This window comes from Chenopodium quinoa, unplaced genomic scaffold (genome assembly GCF_001683475.1).
Source record: "Chenopodium quinoa cultivar QQ74 unplaced genomic scaffold, ASM168347v1, whole genome shotgun sequence".
In the NCBI taxonomy this organism is placed as follows: domain Eukaryota; kingdom Viridiplantae; phylum Streptophyta; class Magnoliopsida; order Caryophyllales; family Amaranthaceae; genus Chenopodium; species Chenopodium quinoa.
In genome coordinates this window covers 2,952,576-2,972,593 of record NW_018742484.1, presented here as the reverse complement: position 1 = coordinate 2,972,593, position 20,018 = coordinate 2,952,576, and the positions used below count along the sequence as shown (strand labels likewise).

Genomic DNA, 20,018 nt, shown 5'->3' with positions numbered 1-20,018 from the left:
AAAATAAGAAAAAAAATTATGTTCATGTAATATGGAATAATAGACTTGTAAAATGAAAAAAAAATCACGAGTTCTATTTTTATATTTTCCATAATTACCTGTAACATATAAAAAAATATAGTTTCCATATTTTCCTGTAATATTTCAAAATAAACCTGTTTCATATCATGTTTTTATAAAATAATACCAAAATATTGCTCAGAGACCACGACATTTTTAATCATACCAAAATATTGTTCCGAAACAACAACAAAAGTTTTAAACATACCAAAGTTCATAACACCTAATTCAACACAAACGAGGTAACCACGACAGAAGTTTTAAGCATCATTGTTTTCCCTAATAAGACTCTTAACATAATTACTTTTCAAAGAGTCTGGACACTTTGAAAATATCATAAGCTTGTGTGGTTTCGAAGCTAGATCTTCGGCAACTTCAAACACTTGTTTAGGAGTGACACCCTCTAAATTGAGAGAGAGTAGTTCTTCTAGCACTTGTTCACTCTGCTGCACTAATTTTCTCTCTCTTTCATATGTACCTTTTTCACGTTCATTAGTGCTTGCCATTACATTAGCCATAGTGGAAAGATGAACATTCATATCTTTCATGAATGTTTGTAAGCTAGCCAACTCATTCGAACTACCAGCACCATCACTTTTTCTCCATTTTTTTTTGCAGATTTTTCAGTCTTGATTTTTTTTTAGGGAGGCGAATTAACAGTGCCAGAATCACGGGGTCCCTCATCATCACTTGAATCAAGTATAACCTGCGAAGGGGCAACTTTTTCCAAATGGTTAATTGCTTCAACATAACCTTCAGATGGTTTACCAGTAGCATAGTCTTTGCCATATATATTCTGCAGTTCTTGAAAGTGCGAAAAGGAAACTCCATATAAATTTTTGCAACTTGGATGACTCTGCCAAAGACAAAACAACTCACAATAATCAAATATAACATCATCAAGTATCTCAAACATTATTAAAATGACTTTAAATAAGATGTCATACCTTACAGTACTCGTCATAAACAACTCTTTCAACAGAAACCATTTTTCTTTCATCATCCCAAACAAATCCGCTTGTGTTTAACATTTGAGAAATATCCCTAAACTTGGCTACAAGTGTCTTCATTCGAGAATCTATGTGTGGTGAAGCCTTCAAACCACATCCAGGTAGAGCGTTACCGATAACCTCCTCCAATCGAACCATGTAACCACTTCTAAACCCATTGTCACACCTCCAGTGAGGGTCAACAGCTAGGTCTGATAATGCTTATACAAGAACCCTATCTTCTTCAGCAGTCCAAAACCGCTTGTTTCTCCCCCTTCCACCTCCACTAGCACTAGCACTACTTTCATCCATCCTTCTATAACATTTGATCCATAATAACATGCAAAGATAACATTTCATATATAAAAAATGAAATTGACCAAGAAAATAATCAATACAAAGTATCTAAAAGAAAGTAATATCGAGTACAAATACAACATCCATAACTTAATATTAAAAAATCAGTACATTGAAATAAACATACAAGTCTCAAGTTCAAATATAACAAACAAACTTTAACAAAAATAAAAAGTATCACAAAGTAAGTCTATGGTTTCTAGCCCTCCAATCATTGAACATAGTTTGGGCCATTGTATTTCGAAAATTAGTCCAGGGATTAGTTACATCAATGGAGATTTTTTACTCAATATCATCATCATCACTTTCATCACCATCATCACCATCACTGTCACTACTTTCCTCATACAAGTCATCATCATCAAATTCTGAAAGCATGTATCTTTTTACCAAGTTATGTAATAAGGCACATGCAAGCACAATGTGACCATATGTTTGTAAACTAAACCAAGAAGGACTTCTAAGAATTCCCCATCTTCCCTTGAGTAACCCAAAGCATCTCTCAATCACATTTCTAGCTTTTGCATGCCTTTAGTTGAAATATTCTTCGGCGGTTAATGGTTGTCTAGCCCCCCTATTCCACTCTTTAAGATGATAAAGGTGACCTCTATATGGTGCAAGAAATCCCTCTCTATTAGTATATCCTCCATCACATAAATAATAACAACCTTGACAAATAAAACAAAAAACAATTAAATTCTACTCTCTTTTTAAGTCAATCTAACATAAAGTACACTACGTTAATCAAATTACCTTTTGAAACTTTCAAACCATTAGGCCTAGAAATAACATCTCGAAGAATACGACCATCATGTGTCGATCCCTCCCAACCAGGTAAGACATATGTAAATTCCATTTCAGGTGAGCATACTCCTAACACATTCATAGCAAGAGTTCCTTTTCTAGTACGATATTTGGGTCGATCTTCACAAGGAACATTAACTAGAATCATTGTACCATCAAGAGAACCTAAGCAATTCTACAAAACAAACAATATCACTTTAAATTATCTAATAATTTCTAACTTTTTGTTTTGTTTATCAAATTAAAGTGTTGGTTTTATTTTATTATACCTTGAAATATTTCCACCTTTCATCGTCGCAATCCTCTTGTATTGGAGTTGGTTTCTTAAGAAGAACAACATGTAACTTCAAGATTGCTAACAAACGAGCATGAAATTTCCTACTAATAGTTTCACCACTTCTATAAAAATGTGCACCCATCATTTTATTTTTCTTATGGTGAGCTAATGTGTATAAGAACCCCGCAACAATCTCTTCCAAACACGTGTTTCTTGTTTCATATAATCCACCGATATTTCTAACCATCTCTAAAAGTACACCGAATGTGTATCAATTTATACGAAGATAGTTCCTACACAACGTGTCACTTTCTCTAATCATTCTATTCAAGTTGTGTAATCTCATTTTTCTTCTTGTGTGTTTATCTAACTTAAGATGTTGAGAATTGTATTTTTTTTTATCGAGTACACCAACAAATGTAACAACACAACACAATTAATCATAGTAATTATAAAACGATGGTGGTCCCAATTTCTCTTCCTTTTCAAAGAAGAACCAATACGAGCCATTTTCTGTACAAAAGAACATCAACAACACCATATCATTGAAAAGTTTACATATTTATACAAAAGACATATAAAAGTCTCAACTTAACAAATAATAGAACATGGGAAAGCCAGCAATGATTATAGATATAACCAACTTAAAGATATGCAAGTGCCTGATATACAATCATGTCTCTATAGTGACACGGGGAAGAGCTAAACCAAGGACAGGCATTATTTGCTACTCTATACTGTCACATGAAAATAATAAATCCCTAAACTAATATATCAGCAAATTCAAAAAGTTGTTACTCCTATGGATTCGTATTATTTGAATTTACATCATGCATAAGTTGCTAACCTTGAAAAATGAGATCACAAAACAGGCAGCAAAATCAGAGAGACTATTATTGATAGGTGAATAAGTGTTATGATGGTGATTCAGCTTGAAGCCAATATAACATGTCAGTAAGAAGAAAAAAAAAAGTAGTTGGAGGTCTGTGGTAGCTGGCTTGGTTTTGTTACTCCAGTCATTAGAGGACTGCAGTGTGTGTGTGCATAGCACTCAAGGGTAATGCACTAGCCCCTGCCCCTAGTAGAGTGTCAAGCCTCATAAGCCTAATGTAATCAGCCTAATGCTCAATGGCCCAGAAAGAAGGTTCCTGATGAGACTTCAAATGCTAAATCGTGAAGTCCATATAATTAAACATACAATTTAAACATACAATTTGAGGCTCAAAATTCAGTAGAGTAGAATTAGAAAAAAAATGGAATTAAAAAATTTCAACAAACAAATTCGTGAATTCAACAAACAAAAAAATCCCAAATAGAATGCGAATTAGTGAAGTCACAAATACGAATTCATGAACCCTTGAATACAAATTCAGTAGAGTAGAATTTAAGAAAAAAAAAAGAAGTAACAAATTCATGAACCCTAAGAATAACACTTCTATAAAAAAAATTCAACAAAAACATTCGAATTTAACAAAATAAATCCCAAAAAGCATACGAGTTCGTGAAGTATAAGTAAATGAAATACGAATTCATGATCTACAAGTAGAACAAATACAAATTCAATTAAAAAAATGCAAAATCAAGAACACAAAAGAGAGGAAGGAGATGCGTGGGACATCAGACATACCTAATCGGCATCGACGTTGGAGTGGCCGAAGAAACGGCGGTAGAGGCAGCGGCTATCTCAGGTTCAAGCTTCAACTTAGGATTTGACAGAGAAGGGAGATGCGTGGGTGTCTGGGAGATGAGAGGGAATGAGGAGGAAAGAGAATGGAAAAGGTAGGGGGGTAGGGAATGAGTTTAGAATATTTTTGGGTAAACTCAAAAATAAAAATGGAGAATGGGAATGACAAAAAATTCAAAACAAACACTCACTAACGTAATCATTCCCATTCCCTTTCCCCATTACAGCGAACTAAACGGCCCATCAATATTTTCACCAGCCGGCCGGGGACGTAGATCCTCTGATCGTTCCCCGATCAGTGATTGCTATTGCTTTTCTTTTTTTACGGCCACCAGGTGGTCCGCCTTTCTCTTTTTGCCGACTCCTCGCTTTGGCCGACTGCGGCAGCAGTCAGCTTGACGTCTGAGAGGTAGCACTCCCTAGCCGTCTTCTAATCCCCGTTCAGAAAACCCACTGACCAGTCATCCCTCTCAAACTTGATCAGCATGAGGGATGGGATGATGACCGCCTTGAACTCGTTACGACCCTGAATCAGATTGTAGGTGGTCAATTCTTCGACCACCAAAAACTTGACGACCAAGTGTCGTCCTTCCCCCTTCTCTCCTAGCCGGATGGGTAGGTCAATCCTCCTCACCGGATGCACCACTCCTCCCCCAAAGCCGACTAGGGGGTGAAAAGTCTTGTGCATGCTGTTAGGCTTATACTTGAGCTTTGCCAAGCACGGGTAGCTGATCAGGTCAGACGAGCTCCCGGTATCGATGAGGATCTGACCCACTCGTTGGTTGGCAACCTTGCATTCGATGACAATTGGGTCATCATGAGGCCTCAGAGATGAAGACCTCAGAGAAGGTGTCTTGCGACACCTGGCCCTCATCCACTAGGTTCGCCAGCTTCCGGATGTTGTCCTTGGTACCCCGGATGGTAGGACCACCGCCCGCGAAACCGCCTGCTATGGATAAGATATGCTCTTCATCAGTGTCAGAGCTCACAACCGGCTTCTTGGACGGTTGTCCATTGTTGGTTTTGGGGTTACCCTTGGACTTCACCAGATAGGACTTTAAGGCCCCCTCATCAGCAAGACGGTCAAATAGCCGCCTGAGGCTATAGCAACCATTGGTGTCATGGTCGACATCCTCATGGAACTGGCAGTACTTGCTCTTGTCCCGGTTCTTGATGGAACTCTTCATTGCTACCGGTTTTTTCAATTGTTAAGCGGTCTTTGATCTCCATGAGGATGGAGGAGCAATCCTTGTTGAACTCGTACTTGGGGACATACGGCTCCAACTTTCTCTATTTCTTCTAGGACAGCTGACAAGAGCGATCCGCCGCCCAGACTTCTTTTCTTTTCTTGTTTTCTTCTTTTTTGGCCGGCTGAGCAGGCCGGCTTTCTTTCCGGTCGGACCTCTCAGGTTTTGACGAGTGCTTGATGGCACAGAGCTCTGTCACCTGTATATAGGCTTCGGCTTCCATCAGTGCCTCTAAGAGGGTAGCAATCCTCTTGCGGACCAGGTCGAACTTAAAGGTCGACCCGTCCTTCAGACCCTTGAAGAAGTCTGTGTATGCAACTTCGTCAGACAGCCCCTAAATCTGAATTCTCATCAGATTGAACCGCGTGCCGTAGGATCGTAGTCCCTCCTTGTCTCCCTGCTGAATAACCTCTAGGTCGAGACTTGTCTTTTTGGCAGGGATGTTCATGGAGAAGTTGGACGCGAACAGGTATGCAAGCGTCTTAAAATTGTTGATTCACCCGGCTGGCAGATTGCCAAACCATCGTTGGGCTATGCCCTTCAATGTTGCCGGGAAGTATCGGCACCAAGCGGTGTCCTCCAACCCCTGTAGGTACATGAGGTTGGTGTAAGCCATTAGGTGGTCTTCCGGGTTGGTGGTACCGTCGTAGGTACCGACCAACACATTATTAACCTTGGCTGGCTGAGCCGCCTCGGTTATCTGCTTGGAGAACGCCGACGGCTGTTCCCCAAGGTTCAGCAGCCGGAGTTGCCAGTCCATATGATGGACCTGCTATGCCGCCGGCCTCCCGAAGAGGGCCGGTTGCATGTATGGTGATCCATACGGCATGTATGGCTGTTGGGGCACATACGGAACCGGTTGGATGATCTGAGGGCTAGTATGTGCGAACATGCCGCGTGACTGACTCTCTCGGTGTCTCCGAATACTTCATTGAAGTATTACGAAAACTATCTGGGTAAGTCAACGTTGAGGCCGAATCAGACATTTTTTGACTTCTCTTCTCCTAGATGAACATCCGGGCATCAGAGTAAGTCTTTTTTGACCCATCCGGCTGAACTTGCCGGATGGCCTTCCTTTGCCCTGATTCAGGGAAACGAAGTTTGGATAAGTTGATCAGGGGATCATCCGTCCCCTTTGGTTTAGGGTGAGGAGTAGGCACCCGGTCTTTGTGGTGCTTCTTCCCGGAGGGAGAAGGCTTCTTTGCCGACTGACCCTTGTTTGAGACAGTTGACTTCTTGATTATGTCTTTGATTTCCCCCTTGAAACTTGTCATAAATTTCATGAGCTCGTCTCTGGTGACGGGGGTTATGCCCACCACCGCCTGGGGTCGCCCAGCAGGCTTGCCGGCTGGGTTGCTGGGACTAGCTTTGTCTTCGCCCTGCTCCCTTGTTTTCTTTGGAACGGGTGCGCCTTGTTCGAAATGACCCGTCTGGGGCCACATAGGTGTCGACCTCATAGTCGTCACCACTATCCTAGTTCGTATGGACCTCAGGCTCGGCCATAGGCCGTCTGCCCTCACAAGGCGGTACAGTATCGGATGCCATCTCAGAAGTACTCTCCCCACAGGCGGCGCCAAATGTTTCGGGGTTTTTGGAGTCGCTCAAAAGAGTTACAATTCTGGGAACGCGCACCGACCATATGTACCTGCAAAACCACAAAACTCCGGTTGGGTGGAGTTCTGCCTCCGACGATCAAGTTAGAACGTTTCCAAATGTGTAAAAGTGCGGAAAGTAAATGGGTTTTCTCTTTGATTCAGAGAGATTTTGCAATTAATATTGCTCGGTTTTTGGTGTTTGTATTTTTGAGTGTTTTTCTGAATGTGCAATAAATGGGGAGTTTCCTCTATTTATAGGAGATGAAGATCTGCTCCCCTATTAGGGTTACAATGCCACCTGTCAGCATCCGATTGGATCCCATTAGCCCTTTCTGGGGGCTGACACGTGTCAGCTTGTTATTGGGCCACGTGGCATAGGGGGGGTTTTTTTTTTACCCCAAACACTTGTCTATCAGGTAAATAAAGAGTCGTGGATATAGTGAGTTAGACCACACACTAGAAAGAAAAAAAGGAAGACGACAAGAAGAAGGAAACCAAGAAGGCATGCAAGCAACATGAACCAATAAGAAGAGCTTAAAGTTTTTTAATTTGGATTGAGAAATTTATTGTGTTTGATATTATGCGTGGAATTGTATTGTATATTTTAATATCCAATACTTCAATTTTTATCGTATACAATTTTACTTTGATTTTGTTAAGAAGAAAATAACCTTTTTTTCTGTTTCCTTGAATGCTACTGTAAATCACATCCTTCAGAAGTAGACATCTAGCTAGTATATATAAAATGTTCATATTAGGAAAGCAACATGTTCATATACAAAAAACTAAATGTTTATAATAACTTGATTTGGTGATTGAGCATTAATAGTGGTCAATGTTGAATATTCATGGACTATATTATAATATTTGATAAATAATTTATACTTCTTATGTCATTAATCTCATAATTCATACAATAGTAGATATTGTATGCTAGATATTATTGTAAAATTATTTTTAACAAAAAATTAAAGGTTTTCTGTGCATACTATATTAGAATGAATATGCTCATTAATCTCACACTTAATCATTTTTTTTACTATCTCTTTTACTACTATATGTTTATTATCATATCATTAAATGTTCATACCATATTATTAAATAATCAACAATAACATAAAAGGAACACCTTTATGAAACATTCACCTCAACAATTTTTATTAATAAAGTATATCGTAAATCATAAACCCCAAGAATGTTGTATCAAATCTTAGGTAAAAGATGTTCAAAACCCAATTCATAACAAATAAATAAATAAATAAATATATACATTTATTTTTGTATTAATAAGCGTTCATTTTCATTTGGATACATAAATAAAGATCAAATAGTATAGATAAAAAAAAGTAGGATTGTTAAAAATAGAAACAAAGATACATACTAAGATTTATTCTTCTAGCTAGCAAGGAAGAGATTATTGTTTGACAAAGTAATTGATGTTCAAGAACACTATATTATGTTTATGTACATATAAATGTTTGTATACTGAATTGGACATTTATGGGAGCACAACATTATGTACGTTAAAGAGTAAATTTCATTTTTAATATTTGTATAAGTCTAAAGGTTGAATGCTATAAGGAAAAATCTTCTGTATATTAAAACACCTAAATGGAAAGTCGGTGAAGGAGAACCTATATAAACTAACATTTAAGAGTTAGGATGTACTAAAACGTCACTACACGGCTATTTCAAAATTCTCCTACTTTTATTTATGTATAATTTCATATTAATAAATGTCCATTTATATTCTAATACATTATCATTTCATTCTAATCAATACTCATCATACATTGCAATGATACATGACACATATTGATAAAAGGAATAATCATGTGTTATATTAATACATGATTATTCATATATATAAAAATAATCATATATTAATACTTTCTGGCTATTTTAAAATTTATTCTCACTTTTATCTTTGTACATATTTATATTGAAAAATGTTCATTTTCATTCTAATACATGATCATTTCATTTATAAATGTTCTTTTAGATATATCAATACATACACTCATTTTCTTAATGAGTTAAATGTTCATCTCTATAAAATCATATGAACATTTATAAATTATAATATTCTTCTCTTTTTTTTTTATTTTTTTTTTATATGTGGTCACGCGATATGACCAATCGAACAAAAAGCACGCTATTATAAAGTGTAGTGTTTTAATATGAAGCACAATGACCGCCTAGCTAGTTTCTTTGAAGTAACATTGCCACATCTCTCATTATAAATCCAAAAAACACGATAATATACTCTAGATAGTCTACTATCATTCATTTAATTTTTATTTTTTTGATGAATAGTTTATATGCATTGTAATAAATATGCTTACATCGTATAAGAAGTACTTAGGCCCTGTTCTTTTGAGTTGTTCTGCTCTGCTTTAATGAAATATGCTCTACTCTGCTTAATAATAATAATAATAATAATAATAATAATAATAATAATAATAATAATAATAATAATAATAATAATAATAATAATTAATATTTAATAATAATAACTAATATTTAAAGATAATAATAATAATAATAATAATAATAATAATTAATATTTAATAATAATAACTAATATTTAAAGATAATAATAATAATAATAATAATAATAATAATAATAATAATAATAATAATAAGGGATATTCTCAACGGTAACCCCCAACATTTGCTACGCACCAATGGTAACCCCCCTTTTTTGGGTTATACAAAATAACCTTAATTAAGGTTTTCATCTCACTCATAACCTTATTTCATTAAATTTATAAACTATAGTTAGATTTATATTAAAAAAAAATAAAAAATAAAAACTAAAAAATTAACCCAACCACCTGCCCAGCCACCCCCACCTGCCAGCCACCACCTCCCCGGCCTCTTGCCCCACTTGCCTTCCGGCCACCCTACCCAAAAACCTATCCCCTTCTCGTCCCTTTCCGATTTCCGGCCACCCCCACCTGCCCAAACCCCATCCCCTGCGCCGACGAAGCTAATTCGCCCACCACCCAACGTGCCTGAATCCCGCGACCTCACTCTAGCCCTCGCCGGAAGCCCACGTTGTGCCGAAACCCTTAAAACCCTCTTCTCTCTCCCAAAAGTCTCCCCTTCTAACCCCTTGTCAACCCACTTCGAGTTAACTCACTCCAACTCACTAAACCCTCCTTAATCATCGCCGTCTCTTCTCTCTCATCAAAGCATAAACGACTCGTGTACCTCTAATGTCCCGGTCATCTTCCTTGATTCGCTTGAATTTGAATCAAATTGACTTACCGAGTCCCACAGCCTCGAGTTACAATACCTCAATCAAATTCCGCGGTGGGGTTTGTTGTTTGGGATGGGGTCAGTGGGGTTTTGGAGTCCGATGAGGGTGTCGAAGAGGTTTCGAGTTCTGATGAGGGGGGGTGGGGTTTGGTGTTTCGGAGTGGGTTTCGGTGGGTTTTTGGGGTCCGGTGAGAGTGATCGGGTGAGAAGGGGTAGGGTTTGGTGAAAGGGGGTGTGGTCAGGTGGAGTTTTGGGGTCAGGTGAGGTGAGGTGTGGTTCAGGTTATGGTGCCGGTGGAGGTGGGGGTGGTTGGGTTTTTGGGTAGGGTGGCCGGAAGGCAAGTGGGGCAGGAGGCCGGGGAGGTGGTGGTTGGGTTTTTTTAGTTATTTTTTTTTTAATATAAATCTAACTATAGTTAATAAATTTAATGAAATAAGGTTATGAGTGAGATAAAAACCTTAATTAAGGTTATTTTGTATAACCCAAAAAAAGGGGGGTTACCATTGGTGTGTAGCAAATGTTAGGGGTTACCGTTGAGAATATCCCTAATAATAATAATAATAATAATAATAATAATAATAATAATAATAATAATAATAATAACAATGCGTTAATAATAATGAAATCTACTCCGCTTTGCTGAAATATATTCTATCCAGAAACTCAAAAGAATAGGGTCTTATATATTTATAATGAACCTGCTCATTTTAAGAGACATGCATTATTTGTACATTTACAAGGCTACATATGTTCATTTTCAAGGTCACAAGCTGAAGATAAATATATGGTGGTTGGAGCTTTACTCATCTCCTTCTCTCCTCCTCATCAATTCTCTGATATGTAGATGTTTTGTCTAACGCAACTTCAACTTAACTTCAGCCACAATAATTGTCGTTGTCGTCGTCGCCGCCGCCACAATGCAACATTAGCAATTAAAAATCATTATCGTGACAACCTTTGTGCAAATCTTCACCCCAACCAAAATTAGGGAATTTTGGCTTAAATTCTCTATACTATTTCTGTGCTATTTGCTTGTTATTGCTTCGATTAGGCTTGAAGTTTGCTTGTTGAATTAATTGAATATAAGTTAGGATCATCAATTTAAAATCATTACAGTGAAAACTATGAAATCAAATAATTATAATCGAACAATTACAATAGAAAATAGAGTATCATCAAAATTAAATATCAAAAAACAAAATCGATTGATTAAATTGTCATTAAAATTACAAATTACTCACAATCATGATAAAAATAAAAATAAAAAAATCTCCATGGAAGAAGAGAGAGAATATTGAAAAAAATAAAATAAAAAATAAAAAAAAGGAGAGAGAAAATGAAATCACTAAAACAAAGGAGAGAGAAAATGAAGCAAATTAGCTATGTAAAAATGTTTATACAGCTCTGCAAATTAGGAGTAGTAAAGAAGGAAAGAAAAACAATAAAAAATACATGCAAAACATGACGAAAGAAAAACGTCATAGTTTAGAAGGGGTTGTTGATAGAATTGCATATACTAGACTATTTGGAAATTTTGGCCGGATTCGGGTTTTTAACTAAAGATGTGTTTTAAGGCTTGTCCAAACCCACACTTTTTTTCAAGTCGGGCCATAATTGATCACCTATAATAAATCACTAACATTGAATTATGTAAATACTAGTGCAATTAAATTATAACCTATGTAGACATTAATTGTATTACTCCATAGTATAATCTTATTAACTTGGAGTTAATTAAGTATACAAATGGTGATCAAATTTATGGTTTTTTCACCCTTTGGTGATTGAGTTAGAAAAATCGGGCACTTAACTCACCGGAGCATCTCTTTACCTGCTTTGAACTCAGCAAATAATTTAATCACCCAACATAAACTTAATCACCTTTCCCAAAAACATAATCACTTATCTGAATATTAATTACTGTTATCCTGAAATGAGTTTAAAAGCTGAATAAAGTAGTACTAGCCGTTGGGATGTATTACAAAAATTTAAATATAAAATCATTCCAGCAGCTATCCATTCCAAAAGGCTACCAGAAAAAAATTTCTCCATTGCTGTGACCATTGCAACAAGAGCTTGAGCAATCAAAACATTCTTGAAAAAAACCCAAAAAATTATTTAAACTGATATGGAATTTAGGGGATGGTACATGTTTTGCCACTGCAACAGAAGGATTGTACAAAGGATTTCGAAGACAATTAAGCACCCATTCATGAGGTTCTTAATTTGCCCAAAGTATAAGCAATATGATGGGTGTGACTTCTACAGGACAATTAAGCACCCACTGCAACCCACATGCTCCTGTTTCACAATTTTTACGCCAATTAACTCAAATTTTCACATGAAACCCTAAATTCTTTCAAACTAAGTACAATTACTCTGTTTCACACTACCCCTTCCAATTACACCAAAGTCAACATACCCACCCAATTTAATAATGCATTTGCAAATCAAGAGTCATACGATAATAATCTAAAGGTAAAGATAAACGAAATTTCAGCATCAAACACTAAATTCGACCCTAAATTCAGGAAGAATTTCAAAATTTTCAACAAAACCTAAACCCTAACTTTTTCGAGTTTGAACTGTAGCAACGATTTTCACAATTATTACGAACAACAAAACAAAAGAGATGAAGTCAAAAATTACCTTTTTGAGTGCTGAAGTCCTTTTCTCAACCTTTTCAAAACAAGCTTCTTTGCGGATCAACTACCCTAAGGGTGAAGTTTGAAGAAGAAATATGCTCTGCTTTTGTCTTCTCGGAGTAATTATTTTTTTAATATTTTTATGAAGGAGTCTACTAGGAGTAAATAAGTGTGTGGAAGGGGAAGAAGCGTGCAAACAGAAATGGGAGTAAATAGGTATCTGACAAGTGATTAAGTTTTTGTTGCTTTTTCTAATTTTTTTGGCCAGAATTACCCCTCAATTGCCAAACGGTGAAAAAATAACATAACCATCAAACGGTAAAAAAATCTAAAACATAATCACCAACCTTATACTTAACCCATAATAAATCACTAAAATTGGTCCACTTTATATTTTATTTCTTCTCCACTCTTTATTTGTAGCGGAGCGAGCCCCAAGTTAATAAGGCTGGCTTACAAAATTTGTATTTCGGCCTTATTAACTTGTATTTTTCCTTTGAAGCGTACCTTGATATAACCAATATTTCCAACAAATATAACTCGTTAACTTGTGAACATATGGCGACTAAGCTAAGGCACCAACCAAGCTGCCAAATTGCCAATACGGTTAAAGAAGTGTGATCTTCATTCATGTCAAAGTTAATTAGTTAAACCCTACTGTAAAATCTTGCATGAATCATGACGCGCTGTTTAACTGTAATATCTATAAATCTTCTAGATTTCGTGCAGATTTGAAAGAGCTTGTTAAATGCACATTTAAGTTTCAATATATTGTTACTGCTTTGTCGGTTGGGCAGCATGCTTGTTAAGTTGTTAGCAGATCGCCCCTTGGAAATGCTTGCTAGAAGAGTGTCCTCTCGAAATCCATAGCATTTAACTTGCTATAGGGTCTGATTCTGAATTTTTGAGTAATCTTTTATTTTATAATGGACAATTGCTGTTGTAAGTAGTTTTCAAATGGAATGAAACTTGGAGTAGGAAAAGTTCTCCCACATGAAAAGAAAATAAAGGGTTTGAAATGTTTATTAACTTGTGTGTGCAATATATGTTTTGGGGCCATGGAATTGGGCTTGGTCATGGTTATGCTAGTGGTTGGTTAGTAGTATATATTTATCAAAGTTATTTCTAGGGCTTATATTATCCTTAGGACAGAGTAAACTCGTCTTATTTTAGTTTGATTATTGTTCTTATTACTTTAGTTTTATTTTTCTGAATTGTAATATCTTAATAATTGTTAAATACTTTGTATAATTATTGGGATATTGGAACATAATCCAACTAGAAATAGCTGTTACATAACATATTTTCTAGAAGTGCATGCATTATCTTATAATAGAGTGTATGTAGTTCCCAATTTCCGAACGCATTAGTTTAAAGCTATGGTTCACCTTGCATGCATGACTCAAATTTTGAAAGGACTTCATTCCTATTTCTTATAATTCAACAAACTCTGGCTACTTTTATGTTTGCTACACTCCTTCTAAGGAGTGGAAAAGGGGGTTCTTAATAAAAACCAAAGCTTGTGATGCTAATTATGCTGAATTTTTAGCTATTCCTGTAGCCTCAGCTTGGGCTAAGGTTAAACTTTGAAGGGATGTCACGGAAAATCAGAGACATTTATTTTAATATCTCTCATGCTTACAGGGAGTTTCTATTCAGTGTCTATCCAGGAAGCAGGTCAAGCAAGCTCATCTTCTAACATCCCAAGCTGGTCAGGAGCCTGGTGGGCATGAGGATCTAGAGAATTGAATTTGGCAGCCAGCTCTTTTGATTGCAGTACTAGTGGTTTCTCCCCATGTGTGGGTGTTTAAAGCTCTTTGTATGTTGAACCTATGAACTTTATGTATCATCTAGATGATCCTCTAACTCCTATGGTCTGTAATAACTTTAACTTAGCTCATTCGCAGCACCCTTAATCTAGCTTTCAAACCCCTTTAACCACAAAAAAATACCCTAATTGGTTTTACTTCTCACTAAATGGAGGAATGCACTTGCTTGATCCCCTAAATAAGTGAAATTTCCCGTTAGAAGTAGAAATTTTCATATACAACCCAACAATTATTCTTGCCATTTTGTAGTACTATTAGTTGTCTTCAGTACACGTAGTAAGACTAGTAAGATTTACGAGTATAGATCATGCTTAATTAATTAGATGGACAATTTCTATGAAGTATTATATAACTAGTTGGATGGGTTGCACCAACAACTAATTAGATATGACCTTATATTTTCTAATTATTATGTATATCAACATTATTATTCATTAATCATTGATGAAGGTACAAGGTCTTTTTAGCCTTACTTTTATAGGGTTGGCCAAAGGTATTAGCTTGAGCGTTGGTATCCTTAGCTTTTATCAGTTTAGTTCTAGGCATTCTAGCCTTAAATTACTAACAACGTGTAAGCATTTATTTTGGGTTTTGTTTTCATTCTTCGTTTTTAGGTTTGTGTGGTCAGTGACATAACTTTTAACTGTTAGAATGTCTGGACCATTTCTTTCTTCTCAACAGTTGATTGTACTGTATGTGAAGTTATGATCCAATTAGCTAACATTTAAATCATGTGGTGAGGTTAGGGCACCCTTTTATCCAACTTGTATCAAAACTTTGTTAAGAACGACCTAGAGCTCTTCACACTTTAGATTACTTTTATGTAATTATTAAAGTTTTGGTTTAGTATGATCAATCAAGGATCAATATTTGGACTTGTAATTTATTAGCAAATGCATGTATATGACAAATTTTACAATATACTCCCTCCGTCCTATAATATAGTTTTTATGGTACTTTTTTCACGTTATTTAAGAAATGGGAGGAGAAGTGGAAAAAGTACATTATAAGTGGAAAAAAACTAGACAAAAGTACAAGGCAAATGGATAATTTAAGGGGAAAAAAGTGAAAAGTACAATTATAGACAAAAGTTAGAGAGAGAAAGTGGAAAAAAATACAATGCAAGTGGATAATTTAATTAGATTAAGAAGCTCGATGAATTAAGTTTAAAAATGAGGCTATAATGGTCTTGCATACTATCCAAAAATAGAAATAGGAATAACATTTTGGTTTTCCAAAATAGGAAAACAGGAACTATATTATGGACGGAGCGAATACTAATTTTGTTTCCATAAGATTGCAATTGTTTGATTGACACATTCGTCAATGCATAACTTTGATTAGTTGTATCGTTACTTGTATATCAATGAAAAATTTGTAAAAATTTATAGGTAAAGTTGAAAGTAAGCATTAAGAAGAAGCCTCAAAACATGTCAGTTACATCCATAGCGAAGAGGAGTAAGTAGAAGTTAATCCGACACCTTAAAGGCTGACTTATTAACACTTGTTTATTTATTTATTAATTAGGGTAGAAGTTAACCCGTGCGAATTACGGTTTATATAAAATTTATTTTTATAATTTGTACATTTTAAAAAAAATGAATAAATATAAATAAGAATTATGCACCTTGTATAAAAATATTTGTAATTTTAAAATTTTAGATTTTCATCAAAATTATGATATAATACATATTCAACGTCGCTTAATACATATTTCAATATAGGAGTCCATTTATTAGTGTGTTATTTACAATTATCTCATTTTTTTAGGATAAATGGATAGATTGTAGTTGTAATGTAGAAGCTTCTAATATTTAAATTTCAAAATTGTTAAATATAGTAGCTTTACAAAAAAAAAAAGATGACATCATCCTTGTATTTAGGCAGAAATTTTTTTATTATGAGAGTGACATATGAACAGTGATGGCATCAGCAACGTTTGTTTTAGTAATAGTCATAGGCAAAGGTTATAAATAGTATGAGATCAGTCAAATTGGTTTAATGAACTAGAGGAAACATAACTACTCGTAGCTACAAAGAATATTTTTTGGATTGGATAAATGATTAATAATTTCAAAAAAATCTACAAGTATTATTAGTTTCTCGATTTTCCATTCCTTAAAAATTGTTACATGCATACCTTATAACTACATCTCAATTTGTTACTTTTGTTAAAAGTTGTAGGAAAAATTGTAAATAATAATCTCAATTTTGCTGTATTTATTTTAATAATCGCAATTTTGGATTATTGTGGAATAATCCAAATTTTGGGGGCTGTTTATTTTCTTCAATCCCAAACCGGTCAACAAAATTCAATGACTTATTATATTAGATCACTTGACACGTGTCAAGTCCTGATTAATCTAAAAAATTGAAAAAACCAGCCAGCCTCCCCTTCCCCTACCGGACCACCCTAACCTCCACCACCACTACTCAGCTCGCCACCCCTCCCTCGCCGGACTACCGCGTCTCCCCCACCCCTGGCGTCGCCATTTTTCCCCCTCCTTGAAACCCCCTCCCATTCCCCCCCACGAAACCACCAAGGAAACCCCTCTTTCATTCCCAAAAACCCCAAATCGCTCCTTCCCCCACCCCAAAACCCTAGCGGCTAGGGTTTTCGATGGTGGGGGATCGGAGGGGTTTTTGGTGGTTTCGGGAATGGGGAGGTGGTTTTAAGGTTTCCGATTGGTGGGCTAGGTTTTCCGATTGAGAAAATTAGCCGGAAAATGGGAAAAGGAGATAAGGAGGGAGGTTGGGGGTTTTCGATCGAGATAGCTAGCCGGAAAAGGACGGTGGGGGGAGGGGGAAACCGGCGCAGTTGGGGCGGTCGGCCGGCGTCAAGGAGGTGTTAGATCAGCTGGCCTGCGTATGGGTTTTGGCTTGGTGTTTTTTATTTTATTTTATTTTTTCAAATTTTTTTTTTGTTTTATATTTTTATTAACCAATTAACTTGTGACACGTTTCACTTAAAAAAAAAAAAATTAACCCATTCAACCGGTCATTGGTAATTGGGATTGAAGAAAGTAAACAACCCCAAAATTAGGATTATTCCAAAGTAATCCAAAATTGGGATAATTAAGAGAAAATACAGCAAAGTTGGGATTATTATTTACAATTTTTCCAAAGATGTATACATTAGATAGGCTGCTCTATATATTTTCAAATAAATTAGAGAGAAAGTATATTATAAGGATCATGCTATTTTAAACACAACACCAAAAAAAAGAAAAGAAAGAAAAAAAAAAAAAAAAAACGAGCAATCGTAAAAGACTGGAAGGAGTATCAATCCAAATATCCAATCATGCCATTACATAAAATAAAGAGTCAAACATCAAGAGTGATAGCTCATCTCAAAGACTTTTCGTCTAACGTATTCTTTAAGGTCTTTCCTCTACCTCTTTTCTTTAATTTATGAATCAAAAGAAAGAATATATATTGGAAGGTGCGATGGATCATGGTTTGGTTAGCACTCTTTTTCAAAGTTCAATGTACTATCTTATCTTTACTTCATGTTGGTAGGGATATACCGTTTATACTTCACAAGTTCACACTTCACAGTAGTAGTTACTGTAAGTTCAGAAAGGCAAAAGCTAGAAGAGTACGCCATTAAATGAACACCAGGGATGGAATGAACAAGAAAATATTTTATGCATGGGACCTAATTTTGAGTAAACTTTTAGGTGTACCAAGCTATAATTGACCTACTTTTTTCAATTCTTAATTAATAGCTACATCTTGCCCTGTCAAATTTCAAATCGAAACCATTTAGCTGTCAAAACCAACTGACCCAAATGATAATCGAATCGTTTAAAAACCGATTTTTTTGAAATCGAAAACCGATCCGAACCGTATTTTAGTAAACCCGAACCGAATCAGTCCAAATAATGTTAAACCGTATAAGAACCGAACACGTTTAACGAACCGAATTAGTTCTTAACCGAACCAAAATATTACCGAACCAAAAAAGAACCGAACCGTTTCTAATCCGAAACCATTTGAACCGGGATTAAAACCGTTTACACCGAACCGTTAACAAACCGCAACCCGTTTTGCACCGAACCGTGTACAAACCGAACCACTTACAAACCGAACCGTTTATAAACCAAACCGTTTATGAATCGAACCGTTTACAAACCGCTTATTATAAATGAAAGATTAAAATCACGTTAAAAGGAATTTTAAATGAAATCTAACTATGCACACATGCCTACGGAGTACATTATTGTTTTCCCCAATTTTTTTTTTTTTAATGTAATTATAGATTAAGCAAAAATAGTCTTCATCTTCTCTTTAAACGACATCATCAAAGTATTTCATGGTTTGCTCGGAATTATATTGGACCAAAGTTGGACTAGTCAAATTCTTATGATGTATTATTGTAATTCTTGAAATTTTTAGAATGAGATTGGATCCTTTGATCTTTCAAAAACAAATTAAAGTCAATATAAAAATTATAATTTATCAATTGAAAAAGAAACTCAAAAAATTCTAGCTTAAAAAAGAAGTTTTTTTTTTTTTTTTTTTTAATTAAAGAAGACTTTTTCTCAAAATTTGAATTGAGTCACATGGAAAAAGATCAATGCACAATTGTCCGAAACCAATCGACCTAAATGAGAACCGAACCGATTAAAAATCAAAAACTGACTCGAACCGTATTTTAGTAAAACGAAACCGAGCCGATCCGAATAATGTTAAACCGTAAACGAACCGAACCTGTTAACAAACCGAACCTATTCTAAACCAAACTGAAAAAGAATCGAACCGTTTCTAACCCAAATCGTTTCCAACCCGAAACTGTTTGAACCGAGATAAAAACCGTTTCCAACCCAAAACTGTTTGAACCGGAATAAAAACCATTTACACCAAACCGTTTACAAGTTGAACCGAATTAAAACCGTTCAAAAATAAACCGAAATTGAAAATCGATAACAATTTGAACCGAAATGAAACCGACCCGTAATACACTTGAACCAATTTCAAACCGAACTAAAACCGAATTGTCAAACCGTTTTAACAGTGCTAGCTACATCAATTTGACTTTTTATACTCCGTACTTAACTCGAACATTAGCACAACATATATCTAATTTCGTATAAAAAAGTTGATAGTAAATGCAAAATTATAGGATATTATTTTATTTTAATTATTATTTTCATTGAATTGCACATAATTTTTCCATTGAAGATTCGAGTGCTGTCAACAAAAGTGAAATCATTATTGACTTTAACCACATTATCTACTAAAATGTAAAGATGAATTTCATTTAT

At 35.5% G+C, this 20,018-nt stretch overlaps 1 protein-coding gene across 1 annotated transcript; it reads right to left on the bottom strand.

The window, feature by feature from the left end:
• Window positions 1-700: 700 nt before the first annotated feature.
• On the bottom strand, window positions 701-1,208 carry LOC110719156. The gene is made up of 2 exons (XM_021898060.1): window positions 1,008-1,208; window positions 701-916 (listed from the first exon to the last, which is right to left on the bottom strand). Exons 1-2 carry the CDS (start codon window positions 1,206-1,208, stop codon window positions 701-703), a joined length of 417 nt encoding a protein of 138 aa, XP_021753752.1.
• Between the last annotated feature and the right edge of the window lie 18,810 nt (window positions 1,209-20,018).

What these genes read in the sequence shown, in the direction of transcription:
- LOC110719156 (XM_021898060.1), bottom strand. Translation starts at nt 1,208, where the DNA reads ATGGTTCGATTGGAGGAGGTTATCGGTAACGCTCTACCTGGATGTGGT. An exon ending in TTTATGACGAGTACTGTAAG is followed by an intron (nt 917 to 1,007) that starts GTATGACATCTT and finishes TGTCTTTGGCAG; the next exon opens with AGTCATCCAAGTTGCAAAAA.